The 21,985-nt window shown below is 34.3% G+C and overlaps 1 protein-coding gene across 5 annotated transcripts in view; it reads right to left on the bottom strand.

Annotated features, from left to right (window-relative positions):
* Positions 1-21,985, bottom strand: part of BRINP3 (BMP/retinoic acid inducible neural specific 3) — a 422,542-nt gene that overhangs the window by 182,173 nt on the left and 218,384 nt on the right. For all 5 annotated transcript variants that reach the window (XM_060295819.1, XM_060295784.1, XM_060295922.1 and 2 more), the window contains one exon: positions 20,040-20,230. In XM_060295819.1, the coding sequence (XP_060151802.1) occupies positions 20,040-20,230 (191 nt within the window). The remainder of the gene's footprint in view (positions 1-20,039; positions 20,231-21,985) is intronic.

Raw genomic sequence — 21,985 nt, 5'->3', positions numbered from 1 at the left:
AAATATTTAAGTTTTTTATTCTCTCTGAAAAGGTTTATTTTGAAGATGATCTTTCCTAGGATTTTCTCATTTTATCAACCAGTTAAAAACTGCTATAATTTCAGAGGGGACATATCAAATTTTCTATCATCTCCTTTAGTCATGAAAAACAATCACTTTGTTATAGGATAAAAGGCAAGTCAAGAACATCTAGACCTAATAATCTTATTACCCATAATTAATGATAAACTAGCAAAAATTGAACTTGACCACTCATGAGAAGAAGGTTGTCTAGATTTGAAAGCTCTAAAATTCTGCTTATTCCCCGAAACTTGGAAAGGAGAATTTTGGAATGTTCTACAAACCCTTTTCCCCAAAAGCCTTACTGTGACTTTGAGTGACTATACATAAATTCATCAGAAAGCCTAGCCTCCATCTCAGGTGTAGTGAGTTTTCATAAATTCCAATAGAGGACTGCTGCATTGTAGCTTAGTTCTAATTAGTAATCTGCCCTTTTCTACCCCTTGATTTGGTTCCCTCTTTAATAACTGACTTCTTTTGAAAAGGGTCAAGGGATCCTGACTTATTTCTTCTCTCTTTCAAATTGTTTTTCTGTATTAGAGCTTGTTCCTGAGTCCTCTGTTTATCTGCTTCATCTTGTAACCATGGGCATAATTTTTAAAATTTACATTTATATGGCACTTAATAGGTGTGAGGCACTGGTGTAAGTACCTTAAATATATTAGCTCTTTTAATCTCCATGACAGCCAGATAATCTAAGTGTTATTATTATCTCCCTTTTACAGATGGTTAAACTGATAGAGAAGACAGTTAACTTGAGCAAATCACACAATCAGTAGATAGTGGAATTGGGGCTCCAACCCAGGGGGCTGTGGCTGCAGAATCAGGCCTCCTCACGGCTCTATTCCCTTGGCTCTTTCTGACATGATGTGACATACTAAACCAGGGAATATATAAAAATATGTAGAGAAAAAGTAAACAACAGGATCTATCACTCTTAATTATTTGACTCTATCCCCGGGAATGTAATAGAAGAAATTGAGAAAAACGTGTAATGTCTAACAGTGGCTGGTTACCATCTGTTGACAGGTAGATGCATCAAATTCAGAACAATATGGGAGGTGGAATAAAATTCTTTTTATGTCATTTAACTTAATATGATATTTAGTGGTTATCTTTTTGAATGGAGACAGTAACAAGATCAGTGGTTGCCAGTAGGGGGAGGAGGGAAGGGATGAGTTGGTGGAGAATTGGAAGGCAGTGAAAATACTGTGTGTGTGATACTGTAATAATAGATGCATGTCATTACACATTTATCCAAACCCATTGAATGTGCAACACCAAGAATGAGCCATAATGTAACCTGCGGGGTTTGGGTCATTACGAGGTGTCAATACAGGTTCATCAGTTGTAACAAATGTACCATCTGGTGGTGGATGTTGATAATGGACGAGGCTGTGCATATGTGAAGGCAGGGGGTGCATGAGAAACATCTGTTCCCCTTAGTTGTATTGTAAACCTAAACCTTCTCTAAAAACAAATTCTTAATTAAAAATAAACAAATTTTAAAAACCCAGATAACTCAGAAACAATGCATATTCATTCCCATTCCAACTTACAGTTTCTTACTTTACTTCCCAGAGCTGTTATCAAATGTAAGAAAACCAACCCAGTTTTTATTTTTTTTGTATTCATACACTAACAGTTCATTAAAAGATAATTTTGAAAAAACCAAATTCCTATTCGCTCAATGAATGAGAGCACACACACTGAGAACACTCAGCCTCTCTACACAAGGGTAGTCAGATATACTGTAAAAAGGATTCAACAGATAGTCAATCTGTACTTAGTTAAGGAAGCCGATTTTTCCCTTCTAAGCACCTTTATCACTGGCAGCTGGTCTTTCACAAATTCAACAAAATGGTCAGTCACCAAGTACAGTACTGCATGTGTTCCATGCTTAGTGCTGCCAGCATTTCAAAGACCAGGAGATTCTGCCAAAGAGCTTCATGTGTTATTTACAGTGATGGGATTTCCTAGTTTAGCAGTGCTGTGGTCTTGATACTTTGGAGAACAGGAAGTAGAATATACAGAATTATAACAAAGGAAAAGAGAAATTCTATGCTCTTACTAAAAAATAAGGTATTTCCAAAAGAGGGTTTTGAATTTTCTTTCTGCTTATTAGAAGAGCTGTTATTCTGCTACTCAGAGGCAGAAGTTACATGAGGATGCTGAAAGATAAAAGAGTATCGGGGATTCCTGTAAAACCTGTCAAAGCTGTTTCAGCATCCATGCTATAGTTGCAACCACTTACCTAATTTTAGCAATCTGAAACTCTGGGGTTGCTGCAGTTTCTGATTGCTACATCATCAATTCTGCTCATGCTGAGTTAGGTTCATTTAATTTCAATTAGCATTTATTGAGCTCCTATCTTATACTGAGCTCTGGGTGGAGAGATCAGAAGATAAATAAGCTACTTCTTTGAATATTACACAAGCTCGATAATTACATGTTAAATAATTACAGCTAACACTTTAGAGCACTTTTACATGCTAGGCACTTTTCTAAGAGCCTTTCAAATATTAACCCATTTGACCCTCACAACAAATCTATATGATCCTCATTCTAGAGACAATGAACCTAAGTCAAGGAGAAGTTGAGTGTATTAATTCATCTAGGTGTCATGGGATTTAGAAAACAGCATCCTGCACGAGACTATTTTTTTTAATTATCTAGCAATTTTCTGAAAATCCAGTTCTTTCCCCAGTCTATATCTTAAGTCCTCTCACTTTTATGCTACTGAAAGTTTGAATGGTATCAAATATTGAGGTGTGATCATAGGAGGGTAAGAGAAGGTCTTGAAATATATTATTTTTATATAATATAGAGTCTGTTTTCTTACAATATACTCTATTTTTATATAAATATTTATATAAATATTTTATATAATATAAAAAATATATTTTTATATAATATACACTAATATACACATATATGTATATATATATATATCTCATTCCTAAGCTATTAGAATTATTCACCAGTCATTATAAGAGTTATTCAATAATTTATATTGGTTATTAATTATTAAATTGGTTATTTTTAGGATCTTCAGATTACTAGAGAATAGTACCCAGAGTTGCTATGTGTATTATCTAAACTGTCCTGTTACATTACCAACCAAAATGTATGAGTCATGCAAAGAAATAGGAAATTATTATCTGTACACTGGAAAAGAGGCAAGAATACAAATTACTTGTGAGAGCAACCAGATGTTGTATTTAACAGAAAAAACCTTCAAAATAGACATTATAAATATCCACAGAACCAAAGGAAAGCAAGACTAAAGTAGCAAAGGAAAGTCACTGTCACATCCAATAGGAAATATTGATAAAGAGATGTAAATTATAAAAACAACCAAATGGAAATTCTGGAGTTGAAAAGTACAATAACTGAATTTAAAAAAAAAACACCAGAGGGAATCAACAGTAGGTTTGAACTGGAAAAACTAAGAAGTAGTAAAATTGAAGACAGATCAATAGATATTATGCAGTCCTGAGAACACAGAGAAGGAAGAACACACACACACACACACACACACACACACACACACAAAACAGAGCCTCAGAGAAATGTAGAACACTTTGAGTGCATCTACATACACAGAAAGAGAGGAAAGGAGTAGAAAAATAGTTGAAAAAATAATGACAATAACTTCTCAAGTTTATTGAAAAACCAATAACCTACATATCCAGGAAGCTCAACAAACTCTAAGTAATGTAAGCACAAAGAGATCCACAAACTGACACATCATAATAACAATGCTGATAGTAAAAGACAAGGAGAAATATATAGTTGTAAATGCCTATAACAAGAAAGAAGGCACTGGAGAAAAAAGAACAAACAAACCCAAAGCAAGCTGAAAGAAGGAAATAATAAAGATTGAAGTGGAAATTAATAAACTAGAGAATTAAAAAAATAGTTAAGAAAATCAATGAATTAAAAAGCTGGGCCTGTGAAAAAAATCAAAAAATTGACAAACATTTAGTTAGATTGACCAAGATAAAAAACAGAAGAATCAAATAACTAGAATGAAGAATTAACAAAGGATATTACTATTTACCTTAGAGCAATAAAAAGGATTTTAAAAGAATGCTGTAAACCATTGTACAACAATAAATTAGATAATTTAGAATAAAAGGAGACATTCCTAGGAAGACACAAACTACCAAAATTGACTCAAGAAGAAATAAACTGTGTAAATAGACCTGTAACAAGTAAAGATATTGAGTAGTAATCAAACAACCCACAAAAAGAAAGTGCAGGCCCAAATGGCTTCATCACTCAATTTTACCAACCACTTAAAGAATACTTAAAACCAATTCTTCACAAACTCCTCCATAAAATAAAAGAGAGACATTTCCCAACTCCTTTTATAAAGCCAGTATTACTCTGATACTAAAACCAAGAAAATCACAAGATAACAACAGACCAATATCTCCTACAAATATGGGTGTAAAAATCCTCAACACAAGGTTGGTTCAACATCCAGAAATTAATTAATGTAATACATCATCTCAGAATTTAATAAGTGAAAAGCATATGCTCACCTCATTAGACACAGAAAAAGCATTTGGCAATATCAACACTTCTCATCATAAAATCATTCATCAAACTATGAATTGAAAGGAACTTCCTCCACATGTGAAAGAACATCTATGAAAAAACCCACAGCTAACATCATACTTAACGGTAAAAGAAAGGACGCTGTCTTCCTCAATCAGGAAAAAATAAGGATATTTGTTCTCATTACCTCTATCCATCATTATAAGAGACCTTCCAGCCAGGGCAATTAGGCAAGAAAAAAGAAATAAAAGGCATATCCACTGGGAAGAAAAAGAAGTAAAATTACCTCTATTTGAAGATGACATGATCTTATATATAAACAATTCCATGGAATCCACTAAAAAATAAACTGACAAATTCAGCAAGATTTCAGGATACAATATCAATTAAAAACTTCATTGTATTTTTATACACTTACTGTAATAATTAATTTTATGTGTCACCTTGATCAGGATAGTGTGTGCTCAAACATTTGCCTGAACATTATTTCTGGGTGTGTCTGTGAGGGTGTTTCTGGATGAGATGAGCATAAGGGTAAACTGAGTAACACTGACTGCCCTTCCCAGTATGGGTGGGCATCATCCAATCCACTGAGGGCCTGATAGGGAAAAAAAGTGCAAAGAAATAACTTGTTCTCTGTTTGACTATGGAGCTGTGATATATGTCTTCTCCTGAACTCAGACTGGAACTTACATCATCAGTTTCCCTGTTGATTGGGCCTTTGAACTTAGCTGGACTTACACCATTGTCTTCCCTGGTTCTCAAGCTTTCAGGCTTAGACATAAACTATACCAGCAGAGGCCAGATCATGAGACTTCTTAGCCTCTATAATCATGTGAGCCAATTGCTCTCTAGATAGATAGATAATAGATAGATAGATAGATAGATATAGATATGGATATAGAGATATATATCTTCTATTGGTTGTTTCTCTAAGAAACCCTGACTAATATACTTGCTATGAACAATCTAAAAACAAAATTTGAAAAAAAATTTCATTCACAATAGCATGAAAAGGAAGAAAATCTTCCTTGAAGATGCCTTGAAATAGAGCTTATACTTTAACTTCAGTCTTGGTGATTTCTATGAGAATTTCTTAACTGGTTCTAAAGTCTCTAAGGGGGGAAAAAAGTGTATGATGCTAGAGCTCATGCACTTCAACAGGAATAATGCTAGAAATGTTATGGAGTATAAAATAAAAACCTGGAGTGTCTTAATAATCTCCAGGAAGTTTCTATGACCTTACATGAGAAAAAAAACTGATGTGATCCAATATAGTGTTTTGAACAAATTTATATAGTTAACATGGGATTCAGAGAAATAGGAATGAAATAGCAGAGGCTAAAAGTAAGGACTTCCAGCTCTAGCGAGGATGTAGAAAATCACAAGAGGCCATCGTTCTCACCCTAACAATGAAAATAAGTCAGATAAACTCAAATTCAAAGTTTCTTGATTTAACTATAAGAGTACAGTGGATGCTGTAAATGAACTAAAGTCCAGAAAATCACTAGCTCTTTCTGGGAGGAAAGGAACACAAGGCTGTTCTCATCTCTGGCAGAGAGGGAGGAGGATAAATCTGCCATTGATAAGGTAAAGGGAAACTAGAAAGAATGCTTAATGGCTGTGTCAGTCCTGATATGATGGATTAAAATACCAGGAAGTACCAAAGTGAGTATACACCCACCCAGTAAATTGCTGCCATTAGCCTTTAGAGAGTACATGAATACAGCACATGGGAGGTTACGTGCAAAACAGCAAGAGTTGAGAGAAATACTCTCGGAAGCACCTGGGCTTTCCGCAAGTACAAGGCTTTGGGAGAAACCCTCCAAAGTGCTTTTGGCTTTCACCAAGTTCAGGGCACAAAATGGGAAGAAGAGCTGGGAAAGATGCCTTTGAAGCATTTCCAGCTTCTACCAAGTACCAGGCACTGGCTTTCCAAATGCTGGAGACATGGCAGCAAGGAGGACAGAGATCCCTCAGTGTGTAGAAAGAGAGGGCAAGACTAAAAACCAAAGATAATTCTGCAGGAGACTGGCAGCCAAGCCTTCATGCAGAGTCTCCCCATGATTTAGAAAGTTGGCAGCTGGGTTGTGAAGATGTGGTAATTTCCTGAATCTCACTCTTGGCCAGATCCTTAGCCCTTCTACAAGCAAAGTGCTGATGCTGTCTTCAAACTGTTTTAAGCCAGAAGTCAATAAATCAAGTTAAATTTTGAAGAAAGCACAGGTCTACCTCAATTCCAGATTAGACTGACTCAGCTTCACATAACAGCAGCCTAACAGAGGAAGGGGTATGCTTATTTTCAGTGGAAATATTATTTACTTCAGTGTCTTTTTTGGTCTGTTTTTTTTCTTTTTTTTACACACGATGTTTGTCAATAAAAATAATATGTGAAAAAGCATGAAAATGTGAACTCAAAGGTCAAGACAGGCAATAGTCAAGGGAAGCAGACTCAGAAATGAATAAGGTTGAATCACCAGACAGAAATGTTTAAATAATACTAATGACTATGTTAAAATATCTAGAAGAAAAGTTAGACAATATAAATAAACAAATGGGGAATTTCAGAAACTATAAAGAAACTATAAAAAATAAACAAATATAAATGGTAGAAAAGAAAAACATATCATAAAGGAAGAATTTATTTAATTGGCTTTACATTACACTGGACAAATAAGGAAAAAATGAATTAACTAAAGACAAGTTAATTCAGAAATTAATAAATTCTGAATTTATTAGAAATTAATAAAACTGAAAAGAAATTATTAGAATTTATTAGAAATTTATAAATTAACTAAAGACAAGTTAATTCAGAAATTAATAAATTCTTAATTTATTATAAATTAATAAAACTGAAAAGCAAAGAGAAAAAGAATGGCAACATAATACAGATAGTACAAGATTTTGAGGACGATATCAAACAGTCTAGCATCAGAGTCCCAGAGGAGGCATCCCAGAAGGATAAATGGGAAGAAAACCACACCAAGGCATATTACAGTCAATCTCCTGAAAGTTCAAAACAAAGAGAAAGTGTGAAAATCAGTCAGGGGAAGTGAAATATTACATTCAAGAGAAAAACTACAATAAATACTAGCTACTCATCAGAAAAAAAATCATGGTCAGAAGACAATAATATAATAGAAAGAGAGAGAGAGTGAGAGAGAGAGAGAGAGAGAGAGAGAAACAAAAAGAACGGACTGATGGATGATATCTACATATATGAATGGGGATACACACATGTATTTTTTTTGTGTGTGTATTTAAAATAGAATGGAAATAATAAAATAACAACTAGATTTAATTTAAGTAATTTTGGGGTTTTCAGTATATAGAGCTTTTAAATCTTTTGTCAAATTTATATGGTATCGATTTTAATTTAAACTTCTGATTGTTGCTTATATACAGAAATACACATAGAAATATACATATATAGAATTACACATGAATCAATCTTGTATCCTTCAAATGATCAACTCCTTTTTATTTCTTGTACCTTTTAAAACTATTTCACTGGATTTTCTATAGGTACATGTCTTCTGCGAATAAAAACAGTTTTATTTCTTCCTTTCAAATCTGAATGCCTGATTTCTTTTTATTGCTTGGTTGCACTGTCTAGAACTTATAGTAAAATTTTACTACTAGAATGTTTAGTACTATTATTAGTAGAATGTTTAGCAGTATTCTACTACAATAAAAGTAGTGATAGCATAAATCTTTGTCTTGTTCCTGAACATAAATGAAAAAGCATTTACTCTTTCACTGTTGAGTATGATGCTAGCCACAGGTTTGCAAATCCTCTCTTTATCAAGTTGAAGAAGTTCTTTTCTCTTTCTAGGTTTTTTTTTTTAATAAGAAATATGTCATTTTTTCTAAAGATTTTTCTGCAAGCCCTGAGAAGATACTATCTATCTATCTATATCGACATGTATTTTGTTGATATAATAAATTACATTGGTTGATTTTTTAATACTACTCATCTTGAACTTCTAGGATAAATCCCAAGTAGTCCTGATGTGTAATCCTTTTGATCTATTGTTGGATTCAAATTGCTTAAATTTTGTTTAAAATATGTGTATATATACACATGAAATATATTGATAGTTTTATTTCCTTGTAATATTTTACTTTGTTTTTATATCAGAGTAATGCTGGATTTAAAGAATGATTTGCTAATTTGTCAAGTGTCTCAAATGTTCTAGAAGAGTTTATATAGATTGTTATTATATTGCTTAAAATGTTAGAATTCAGTAGTGAAGCCATCTTGGCCAGGAGTTTTCTTTGCAGAAAATGTTTTTATCTAAACATCAATTTGCTTAATAAATTTAGGACTATTCATGTTATTTATTCTTGAATGAGCCTTGGAAATTGTCTTTCAAGAAATGTGTTTACTAATTTTCAAAGTGATAGTCACAATGTTGTTTGTGATACATCCTTACATTTAGAAACCTGTGTAATTTTACTGATGTTACTTCTCTCATTCCTGATACTCATAATTTGTCTATTCATTATTCTATTTCATAATTCTGGCTAAATGTTTTTCAGTTTTATTCATACACTAAAAAAAACCCACAGAAACAAAACAGCTTTTGGTTCCATTTTTTTCTCTATTACTCTTCTGCTTTCTATTTTCTATTTTGTATTCTATTTCTATTGCTTTCCATTTTATTTTACTTTGGGTTTAATTGCTCATCTTTATCATTAGTTTCTTAAGGGGAAATCTTTAGTCATTGTTTTATCACTTTTTTTCCCAAATAAAAACATTGTTTGCTGCAAATTTTCCCCTCAGTACTGCTTTACCAATATTTGACAGATCTTGATATGCTGTATTTTCATTATTACATTCAGTTCAAAATAATTTCTAATATGCTTTTTGCTTTCTTCTCTGAGCCATGGGCTATTTAGAAATTTGGCATTTAGTTTTTAAATATTTGAGGATTTTCCCGATATGTTTGTATTATTAATACATTTTCATGATTCGAATGACAGTGTTGTTTGAATCTACAATGCCCTTGCTGATTTTCTGTCTACTTTTCTGTCAAAGATTGAGAGGAGGCTGTTAAAATCTCTGACTATAATTATGAATTTCTTTATTACTTTTTTCTCTCCTAAAATTCTGAAGCTCTGCTACATGTTTAGGATTATTATTTCCTCTGGATTAACTGCCAAGTATATCACTCTGAAATGACTTTGTCCCTGATAAGACTCTTCACTGAGACATATTTTTCTTATGTTAAAATAGCCACTCCAGTGCTAGCATAGTATACCTACTCTCATCCTTTTACTTTTAATTACTTTCAAATTTTAAGTGATTTTCTTGTACACAACATATAGTTTAATCTTGCTTTTTAAAAGAATTCAATGTGACAATGTGCCTTTTAATAGGAAAGTTTAGACTACTGGTATTTAATATGACTATTGATGCTATTAGGTTTAAGTCTATCTACTAGATATTTGTCTCGATTTCTCCATCTGTTCTTTCTTCCCTTTTGCTTATTTTTAACTTCCTCTGAATTAATTTTTAAGATAATTCTATTATATCACCTTTTTGTCCTATTAACTGTAACTCCTTATTTTGTTATTTTAGTGGTTGCTTTAAGGTTCATAGTGTACACACTTATCAGTCTACCTTTAAATTATATTATAGCATTTTACTGATAATACAAGAACTTTAAACTTTTATACCGTTGATTCTTGAACAACAGGGGGTAAGGGGCACCAAGCCTCCACACAGTAGAAAATATGAGTATAACTCATAGTTGGCCATCTCCAAGTTTCCTCTGTATCCTCAGTTCTGCACCCATGAACTCAGCCAACCATAGATTGTGTAGTACTGTAGTATTTACTATTGAAAAAAATCTGCTTGTAAGTAGACCCTTGTAATTCAAACCTGTGTTGTTCAAAGGTCGACTGTACTTCCAGTACACTTCTTCTGATCTTCATGCTATTGTTGGCATACTGCTTATTTCTACATGTACCTCATCATATATTGATTGTGGTATTGTTTAAAGAATTGATTCTCTTTTAAAGAGATAATAATAATGACGATGATGATAAAAGATATAATGACCCAGGGCTTCCCTGGTGGCACGGTGGTTGAGAGTCCGCCTGCTGATGCAGGGGACACGGGTTCGTGCCCCGGTCCGGGAAGATCCCACATGCTGCGGAGCGGCTGGGCCCGTGAGCCATGGCCGCTGGGCCTATGCGTCCGGAGCCTGTGCTCCGCAATGGGAGAGGCCACAGCAGTGAGAGGCCCGCGTACAGCAAAAAAAAAAAAAAAAAAAGATATAATGACCCATGTTGGTACCATTTTCACTCTTCTTCACTCATTTGTGTAAATACATATTTCTGACTGACATCCGCTGCCTTCTTGCCTGAAAGATTTCCTATGTCATTTCTTTTTTTTTTTTTTTTTTTTTTGCGGTACGCGGGCCTCTCACTGTTGTGGCCTCTCCCGTTTGCGGAGCACAGGCTCCGGACGCGCAGGCTCAGCGGCCATGGCTCACGGGCCCAGCCGCTCCGCAGCATGTGGGATCTTCCCGGACTGGGGCACGAACCCGCGTCCCCCGCATCAGCAGGCGGACTCTCAACCACTGCGCCACCAGGGAAGCCCCCTATGTCATTTCTTTAATTCATGTCTGCCACTGAAATTCCTACAGGTTTCTTACATCTGCAAATATATTTTCCATTTTTTGGAAACATTTTTGCTAGAAAATGAGCTCTAGGTTGACAGAATTTTTTAGTATTTTAAAGCTCTCATCTCCACTGTTTTCTTACTTGCATTGTTTCTGAGAAATCTGCTGTCATTCTTAGCTCTGTTCCTCTGCACCTAATGTGTCTTTTTTTTCCCCCTGACGCCCCCATACCTCATGAACTTACATCTAAGCATTTACAATCTTAGTCAGCCTTGTATCTTAATAGAGTTGTCTTGATTCAAATTGGGAATCCTCTGATAACTAATGAAAATTAAGATATTCTCTTTAATATAAGTTTTGAGCAATTTATGAAATGCCTTGGTGTAATTTTCTTGACCTTTCTCATGTTTGGCATTTTTTGAGTTTCTTGGATCTGTGGGTTTTAAATAGCCTTACTAATTTGGAAATTGGCTATTAACTTTTCAAGTATTTTTTATTTTGTCTGAGGCAACAGATTCTAAGGTATCCATCCCTGACCCCTTCCTTATGGTATGCACGTGCTTCTGTAATCCTCTCCCACTGAGTGTAGATAGGACCTATGACTTGTCTCTAACCATAGAATACAGCAAAGGTGATTTAATGTATGTGATTACTTGTCTATAAGTTCACTATATAAGATTGTGATGTCTTATAATGACCCACTTCCTTGCTGAACCTGAAAAAACAAAACAAATTAACATGTTGTGAACTGCCATATGGAGGAGGTCACTTGGCAAAGAGTTGAGGGTCACCTCCCACCAACAGCCAGCAAGAAAAGGGTCCTTTACACTGACAAGGACATTATTGCTACCAACAATCATGTAAGCTTGGAAAAGGATGCTTCCCAAGTTGACTGTCAGGTGAAAATCTAGATCTGGTGGACACCTTGATTTGAGAATTAGCTAAGCCATGTAAGCCATGCCTGGACTCTTGACCTTCCAAAAAAAAAATCCGTAAGGCATGATAATGTGATAATGTGTTTTATTATGTCTCTAAAGTAACGATAACATTGCTATATAGCAAGAGGTATCTAATACTTCCCTCCACCCTCAGCCTCCTTTGGGGACTCTAACTACACATATTTATGGCTGCATGAAGTCCCAGAGCTCACTGTTGATTGCTTTTTGCATTTTGTTCTCTTTTTGTTTCATTGTAAATAGTTTATATATCTATGTCTCAATTTCACCTGTCTTTTCCTGTGCAATAAATGACAATGATTATGAGACAGACACAACTGTAGGTGTCCAATCTTATTCAGTGTATTTTTTATGTCACACATTACAGCCAATGTCAGTCAGGTCAGTTTGGTTCTTTTCTCTATCTTCATGTCTGTACTAATACTTTAAAAAATATGGAATACAGTTATAATATCCATTTTAGTGTTCTTGTCTGGTAAATTTAATGTCTGTGTTCATTCTGAGTCAGTTTTAATTGGCTGAATGTTCTCTTCATTATGGTTTGTGTTTTCCTGCTTCTTCACTGCCTGGGAAATTTTACTGGTTTTTATCATTGTGAATCTTACTTTTTTGGATATTAGATTATTTATTTATTTATTTTGTATTCCTATAAGCAGTCTTGAGTTTTGTTCTGGGGTGTAGTTCTTGGAAAGGGTTTGATTCATGTTGGTCTTGTTTTTTATAATTTTTGAGGTGAGTCCAGAGAAGAACTTAACGAAGGTTGATTATTCGCCACCACTGAGGCATGCCATTTCTAAGCATTTCATGCAGCGCTCCATGAATTATTAGTATTTCCTTTCTGGCTTATGGGAACACTTTTCTAGGCCCTGAGTGAGTGCCAAATACTGTTCTAGGCCCTGAGTGCATGCCAAATACTGTTCTCTAATCCTAATCCATGGTGTAGTTTTCTTCCCTGATGTCAGGTAATTTCTTCACATGTATGTACTCAAGAGCATTCTGCTAAGTATTTGAGGGCAAACCCCTATGGCTCCTGGGGTCTTCTCTCTACATGGCTTTCTCCTCTTTGGTGTTCTGTCCAACAACTAAAAACACCTAGGTCTCTCAACTCTGACCTCTATCCTCAATTTAAGGAATTTTTTGGTCTCTGCCTGGATTTTCTCTCCCTGAACCATATCCTGGAAACTCTTTCAAGACAGCAAGCTGGGACAATCACAGCACTCACCTCAGTTGTGTCCATTTCTCATAATCATCATCCTTTATTACCTATTGTTCAATGCCTGGTAGGCCATTATTTTTATATCTTTTATCACTGTTTTTGATTGTCAGGTAGGAGGGTAAATTCAGTCCCTGTTAATCCATCTTGGTTAGAAGCAGTTCTAACTACTTAGAGATTTAAAATTTTATTTAATATTGTTTCCTTTGCTTGATTTTATTTTTTTCAGGCTTCTTCAGGTCAAATATTCTTTGTATATGGAAGAGATAATAATTTAGTCAGTGCTCAGTTATAACACAGAAAATATAATTTTATATAACTTGTCACAAGAAAGATAAACACAAGATACATTTTGAGTGAAGATAGTAAGACAACTGCGATGTGAGAGAGCAGAAAACAAATAAAATATAATGGCTTCAAACAGTATAGGCTTTGTCACAGGAAATAAGATTTTTGACTAGGAAAGAGCTGAAAAAAGAAGAATGGAATGAAACAGATGTTAAAATATACCACAAATTGAAGTTTTAATTTTTTTCCCTAATTTATATAATTAATATTTAATCTAAAAAACAAAGCTTAACTCTATTTTACACATTTACCATTTGGTAGCCACTATATATATAAGAAGTTATTTTGATTAAAAAACAAACAAAAATAAAAACAGATTCTGCTTTTGCCCTCCAGCAAATTAGCGTTGTTTGTCAAAACTAGAGAAGACATGGCAGAGGGGAAATAAGTATCTATAATGTAAACTAGAAAAATATTATAAAGCATGTGAAAGTTCAGAATATGAACAAAATATAATTCTTAATTATTCTGGAACTTTTTGCTTTCATGAATTTAATCATGACACTCAATTTACACATATTAATTATTATGGAATGATATATTTTTCCTTTATACTAAAAAAATTGGGGCAGATAAATAAAAAATTCAGATAGGTTTGTGGTCAACTTGATCAAAATTGTCCAACTTGTTAAATGTACTAAGCTAAATGTACAGTTCGTACTAAATAATTAAATACTTTTATGTGTGCGTAAGTTAAAACATTCTTTTGAAACCCTAAGAGAGTTTGCTATTTAAAAGAGAGACCTTCCTGAAAATAAAACTAATATATGAAATCAAACCTCTAATTATTATGAATTATTTACATGTAAACTGTTTTACTGAGTTTTCTTGAATTAAGAGTTTTTGAACATATAGAAATTTAAAAATTAATTGTAAACTTTTCCTAATTTAAATTACCCCAAATCAAATAATTTACATATCAAATATGCTTCTTGGAAAATTATTGTCAGGCCTAATTTTATCAATAGCTTTTCAAATTTATTTTTGTTCCCTGCGCTATAGAGTAGGTCCTTGTTGTTTATATATTTTACATGTAGTAGTTTGTATCTGCTAATGCCAAACTCCTTATTTATCCCTCCCCACTCCTTTCCCCTTTGGTAACCATATATTTGTTTTCTACATCCATGAGTCTCTTTCTGTTTTGTATCCTTTTTTAGATTCCACAAACAAGTGATATCAGATGATATTTGTCTTCCTCTGTATGGCTCAATTCACTTAGTATGAAAATCTCTAGGTCCATCCATGTTGCTGCAAATGGAATAATTTCATTATTTTTCATAGCTGAGTAATATTCCATTGTATATATACACCACATCTTCTTTATCCATTCATCTGTTGATGGACATTTAGGTTGCTTCCATGTCTTGGCTATTGTAAATAGTGCTGCAATGAACATTGGGGTACATGCATCTTTTTGAGTTAGAGTTTCCTCCAGATATATGCCCAGAAGTAGGATTGCTGGATCATATGGCGACTCTATTTTTAGTTTTTTGAGGAACCTCCATACTGTTCTCCATAGTGGCTGAGCCAATTTACATTCCTGCCAACAGTGCAAGAGGGTTCCCTTTTCTCCACACCCTCTCCAGCATTTATTATTTGTAGACTTTTTGGTGATGGCCATTCTGACTGGTGTAAGGTGATACCTCAATGTAGTTTTGATTTGCATGTCTCTAATAATTAGCAATGTTGAACATCTTTTCATGCGCCTGTTGAACATCTGTATGTCTTCTTTGGAGAAATGTATATTTAGGTCTTCTGCCCATTTTGTGATTGGGTTTTTGTTGTTGTTGTTGTTTTTGAGTTGTATGAGTTGATTGCATATTTTGGAAATTAAACCCTTGCCCGTCTCATAGTCTGCAGATATTTTCTCCCAGTCCATTTGTTGTCTTCATTTTGTTTATGGTTTCCTTTGCTGTGCAAAAGCTTATAAATTTGATTAGGTCCCATTTGTTTTTTTTGTTTGTTTGTTTTTGCTTTTATTTCTATTGCCTTAGGAGACTGGCCTAAGACAACATTGCTACGATTTATGTCAGTGTATGTTTTGCCTATGTTCTCTTCTAGGAATTTTATGGTGTCATGTCTTATATTTAAGTCTTTAAGCCATTTTGAGTTTATTTTTGTGTATGGTGTGAGGGAGTGTTCTAACTTCATTGATTTACATGCAGCTGTCCAGCTTTCCCAGCACCACTTGCCAAAGAGACTGTATTTTCTCCATTGAATATTCTAATATTCTAAGGCATATCCTAATTTTATGAATAGATTTTGAAATTTTAATTTAACGTATTTTTATAATTTGAGAAATAGAAATGTAGCTCTAAGTTGTGGAGCCTCTTCTCAACATCACCTTCAACACCCTTAAGTAAACTATGCAGCACTGAAACATCACTTGGAGATAGATTTTTAGCTGGAATACTGACCTATAAGTTAATTTTATCATAGTGTTTGTGCTTTTTCCTAAATTTGTTGGAAAAAATTCTAAAAACTATAATTTTTAAAATCTTTCAAATAATTTTTCTATATTAGAAAAATGCTAGCAATACAGTATGTTATTTTTTCTTTTAGAAAAATAACTTAGCTCTTTTAAATTTTTTAACAGTTACAGAAATTTTAATTTTATTCACTGCATGTAATCTGATATTTAAAACTTAAAGTATTAAGGAAATTTTTGAAAATCAATATACCACATCAGGTAATAGATTGGATTTTTCCCAAAATGTATATTTTGATTTTCTCATCATTGTCAATCACATATTAAAGTTTATTTGACTATTTCAAAAGAAACCTAAAGAATATGTTAGTATGATTATTTTAGATAACTTGAGTCAACTGAATTGAATCTTCTCAAAATAATTGACAATTCTAGACATTATACTTGACATGTTTTTGCACTAATAATTATATTGAGAAATAATATTTGATATAAATGCCATTATGAAATAGTATAACAGTTAATTACGCTCTATGGGCATTTGAGCCATTCATTTTTGTTTACAGATGTGTTAATAAAGTTCAACCTACATTTACATTCATAATTAGAAGAGGTTAAACACAACCATTTGTTCTATTCCATTTTCTAGAAACTGGCTCAGTTAATGCTATGTGTCCAACTCTTTTGTGTTTTTGCAAGAATTAGCATGATAAAAGAAGGCATGCTTATGCAGATTTAATTATATTTTTGCTGTTATCAGATAATGATTTTATTTGACTTTATTTTTTAACAAAACTCTGTCTCCTAAATTCTGTGAATCAAGGGACATCTTCATACAACATTTGTCCAAGAAATTAAATGCCCACTACACGGCACTTAAAAACCCAAGGTGTTTTTATCTAATCAAAGAAATTGTAGACTTGCTACCCTTCATATGAATCTTTAAAATATAAAAGCAATGCACTGAACCTTTAGAGATTTAGTAAAGGAGTTAAGCTTTTGATTTCAAATATCTACAGAAGCACTTTGCATTGAGTTATTTATTCAAGTATAAAGGATTTCAGTAGTTGAATGCCCTTGGATTCCGTTTACATACCCACTACCCTCACCACTCAGTCCCTCTTACCCTGTTAACTCACATCTAAGCAATTAAAATCTTATAATTGTGGGGAGACATCTTTTATCTGTGTAGGGATACATTTGATAACTAAGGAAAATAAAATATACTCTCCCCAGGAAATTACACAGGAGCATAAAAGTGTGCATGAAGTTCAAGGGCCATGTCGACCTGCTGGAGCATTTTTCCTGGAGCTTTCACAGTAGCCCAGGCTGCAGCTGACCCTGGGCCAGATAATCACTAGTCACTTAAAACTATAACTGCCTCAGGTGAGAACTCCATCCAGGCCTAAATTTAATCCTGAAAAGTCTGATCTCCCTCCCCTCTTTCCCAGTCCCTACTACCTCACCCTTCCCTGCCCTATGTACTTCCAGGATTATTTTCTTAGTCATGTTGCTGCCAGTACACACACCTCATTCTCTTTTTTTTCCCCTTAGTTATGCACAAGATATGTGTACTTCTCTTTACAACCCATCTCTGTATCATTCCCATACTTTTCTCTGTTTCCTCTCCTTGATCTAAAGTTCCACTTTTCCTTCCTGTTCCCAGCTCCACTACACACACTTTAAAATACTTCCATTATGTGCTCTAGAACTCCCTTCCAAGACTAATGGCTCCAGCATTTTCTGGAGTCCTTTCACAGTGAGGCTGTTCACTCTCCCACATTCCAGGTTACTCCTTTGTCTTCCCCAGAGCTGTTCTTAGATCACTCCTTTATGAAAGTCACTTCCCCTTCAGGGCTGGCTCATTTCTACCACACATGAAGCTTTATCATCTCCAGTTGTATCATCAGGGTCTAAGAACAACGCCTGTACACAATAGCCTGCACCATTAAAACATGTGCCTTTTGTGATACATACTTCTCTTGTGGGAGAAAAAGAGTATGTACCAATATCCATTAAGTTTTGACATGAACTGTGAATGAATATTTCTTACTCAGTATGGATACATAAAGTCTACTGTATAATTCTACTTGGCACTGAGCAACAAAATCAATAGCCGTATAATAAACATATTTACTACTAGGATGTCTTCTTTTAGAAAATACACTTTAAGTTTCTGTTTATATCATTGAAATTGATTTCTGAAAAAGCCTATTTCTTCTCAGCAACCTCAAGCTAAATACCTACAACACTATCCTACCTTACAACATTTTTAAATTAACTACAACGTCTGTGTTCATGCTGGCTACATTTTTATCTATTCAGCATAAATATTATTTATACACTTGATTAGTCAATATAACGTAAGTCCTACAGTCAGGAGTAGACTAACTATAATTGTATAATCTATATCTACAGAAGTCTTTTACTTAACCTCATCTACTAGCAGTATTGAAGATGGGCAGTTATGGTTTGTGTAACCCTTAAGCTAAAGATATTTTCTTTCGTTTTTTTTTATTGGGGTATACTTGTTTTACAATGTTGTGTTAGTTTCTACCATACAGCGAAGTGAAGTAGAGTTCCCTGTGCTATACAGCAGGTCTTATTAGTTATCTATTTTATACATATTAGTGTATATACATCGATCCCAGTCTTCCAGTTCATCCCACCTCACCCCCCCGCCCCCTGCTTCCCCCCTGGTATCCATATGTTTGTTCTCTACATCTGTGTCTCTATATAGCTAAAAGTATTTTCATGTCATCTTTTATTCTCTCTGGGACAGTCTTGAACAAAAGATGTAGGTTGGGCTAATTTTTCTTAGCATTCTCAACATATCAACATACTAACTTTTCAATTAACTGAAAAAAAAACACACATTAATTTTAATCTCATAAAGCAATAAAATGATATGTTTAAAAGAGTGCTTTTTACATTAATTATGAAATGTTACATTTGAAACACTGGGAAATTCTCTTTATGTTTTATTTTGCTCTTATTAACTTAATCCAGAAACACACTATCACATGTGCCAACTCTTTGGTCTGTTAGTTTTGCAGTGGCCACTGGCCAAACACAATAACATGCTGATCTAAACTGCCAGAGAAATATGTCAAAACATCTACTGTTTTGGAAACCACTGCCTTTCTCTCTCTGTCTCTGTCTCTCTCTCTTTCTATCCCTTCATTTCTTCTGAAAATTAAAGGTATCTTATTCTCCCATGCTCTCAGTTTTTGTAAAGTCAACCTTAGTTGTTTCAAAGGCAAAGGATTTTAGTGAACATACAGAGTTTATCCAGTAGTTCTAGATTATGGTGTATCTTGACTTCTAGAAAACTTATAAACAAATACTTGTACTTCTTTGCTGTGTCTTAAAAACATGGGGGGCAGGGAATACTCCTTGAACCAGACTTAATGATTTTTGTGTCACTGACCCACTTTGAACCTAATAGAGCCCCTTCTCAGGATAATGTTTTTAAATGCACACAATAAAATATGAAGTTTTACAAAATAAATCAGTGTTATTAAAACAAAGTTTCATCTATGTATGCTTTGTGAGGGAGTCTGTGTACCCGAGGATAAACTGACACTACTCAAGTGTATTTCAATTAACGTTCTGACATGAAACACCTTGACCCAATCATCAAGTTAACAAAATTACATGAAAATATATACAATTTCATCTTAAATGTACTGCAACACTTAAAGCAGAAGGACACATTAACTTATTTTTCAGGACACAATTGTTTAAATCAGCGAGACATGAACATATATAGACACGGATTTTAGAGACAGAGAACAAAATGGTATGACATAATTCTAGGGTAAACATACTCATACCTTTATGGCAGTGGATGCAATTTGAATGTGGTGAAGTCTCCGAAGGGTGCTGTCCCTGTCAATGAAATAGGAAGCAGCTAGTTGATGTAGCGTCTCCAGAGTGACCAAGGAGCTGTTGGTGCTGGGATCACTTCCTTCAGATCGTTTGCTCAGCTTCCGCTTGTCCACAAAAATTGTGAGTGACTCCTCTCCTGCATTAATAATATTTTACATTATTCCATTTCCCACTTCAAATCAATTTTTTCAACTACCTGCAGGTGAGGAAGCCTAGATTACAGCCATAATGAAACAAAAGAGTGATAAACAACAAACAGGCAGGGAGTTTTACTTTTCTTTTGTTCACAAAGATTTCCCATATACCTAGAAAAGTACCCGGGATGTTGATGGTTGTGAATACATATTTCATAAATATTAAACAGCAAGCTTTTGCAGAACATGTTCTCTAGATTTTATTGACTTTCTCATACAGTTTAGCTTACCTAACACTCATTGGGTCTCAAAGCAAATTAAGATAGGAAAATATGTAAAACAAACTCAACCTTTACTACAGATCAGCATGGTAAATGGAAACATGATCAAGCATATTACAAAACATTAGCTGTTTTCAATTGTACCTTTAAAATGCAGAGAAAACATATACATGCATATACAGTAATATAAATATTTATGTATTAAATTCAGAGGTTTCCTACACATGGCATTAAATATTAAAATATTGTGTGTTAATAAGCTCTATGGAAATCACTAACCTCCATGAGAAGCTTTAGGTACTTGACAATGGATCCTCTAAGGTGAAATTTAAAGCAAATTACAATTAAGCTGCAATTTTCAATGTTTGAATATTGACAAAAAAGTGTCAATGCCATTCAAGTCTAACATTAAGAACTTGCCATCCTCAGACTTCCAGATTCTTAGATATTCAATTAGCATATAATTGTCAGACTTGAAGCTTGTTCTCATTCTTTCAGAAACCCATCTGTTTAGGTGGCATTAGGCCCACTGACAATTTGTCGAGCCAGTTTTCTAAAAGACCAAACAAGATTTTCTAGCGGACGAATAGGTTGCATTTCTTCTCCAAATTAAAAATAATACCAAATTTAAAATGCTGCAGCCTAACTGACCATCCAATTCTAAGTGACAGTTCATACTTCTCTGCAAGAGATCAGGTGAATTGGTATCAGAAATAAGGTGTCAACAATGTTATTTTGGAAAGTTGCATTCTCAGTTTGTATTTGGACATCAATATGCAAGCTGGAAATGAAGCAGACTAACTAGAATTGCTGAAGGAAAAAAAAAACTCTCAAAAATATGAATGAGTGGGTCAAGTTATCAACAGCGTTAAGTCATGTACATGATAAACAGCTTTCAGTGGGAACATCTGAAAGCAAAAAGGGAATATATATGTCAAATATTATAGAAAATAAAATCCACGCTAATTATTTACCCCCAAAGAAGAGGATGAACTGGTGTGGAAATCTGAGAGAATACATTCTCAGAAAGACCACTGAATCTGAGAAATTCACCCATGTGCCCAAACAAACATCTTGTACATGGCGACAGAAAGAACAGCGTTGTGATAGTCTAAGAATTTATAATGCAGCTCGACGACACATGAAAGTGCTATGGTCTGAATGTTTGTGTCTCCCAAAATTCATATGTTGAAATTCTGTCCTTTTAAGATGATAGTATTAGGAGATGGGGTTTGTGGGAGGTGTCTGGGTCATGAGGGCAGAGCCCTCAAGAATGGAATTAGTTCCTTTGTAAAGGAGGCTCCAAAGAGATTCCTTGTCCCTTCCGCCATGTGAAGATACAAGGAAAAATCTGTGACCTGGAAGACAGCCCTCACCCAACCATGCTGGCATTCTAATCTCAAACTTGCAGCCCCCAGAACTGTGCTCTTTATAAGCTACCTTATCTGTGGTATTTTGCTATAGCAGCCCGAACAG

Source organism: Globicephala melas, chromosome 1 (genome assembly GCF_963455315.2).
Source record: "Globicephala melas chromosome 1, mGloMel1.2, whole genome shotgun sequence".
Classification (NCBI taxonomy): domain Eukaryota; kingdom Metazoa; phylum Chordata; class Mammalia; order Artiodactyla; family Delphinidae; genus Globicephala; species Globicephala melas.
Note: the sequence above shows the minus strand (reverse complement) of the source record. Positions and strands in the feature narration are given on the sequence as shown.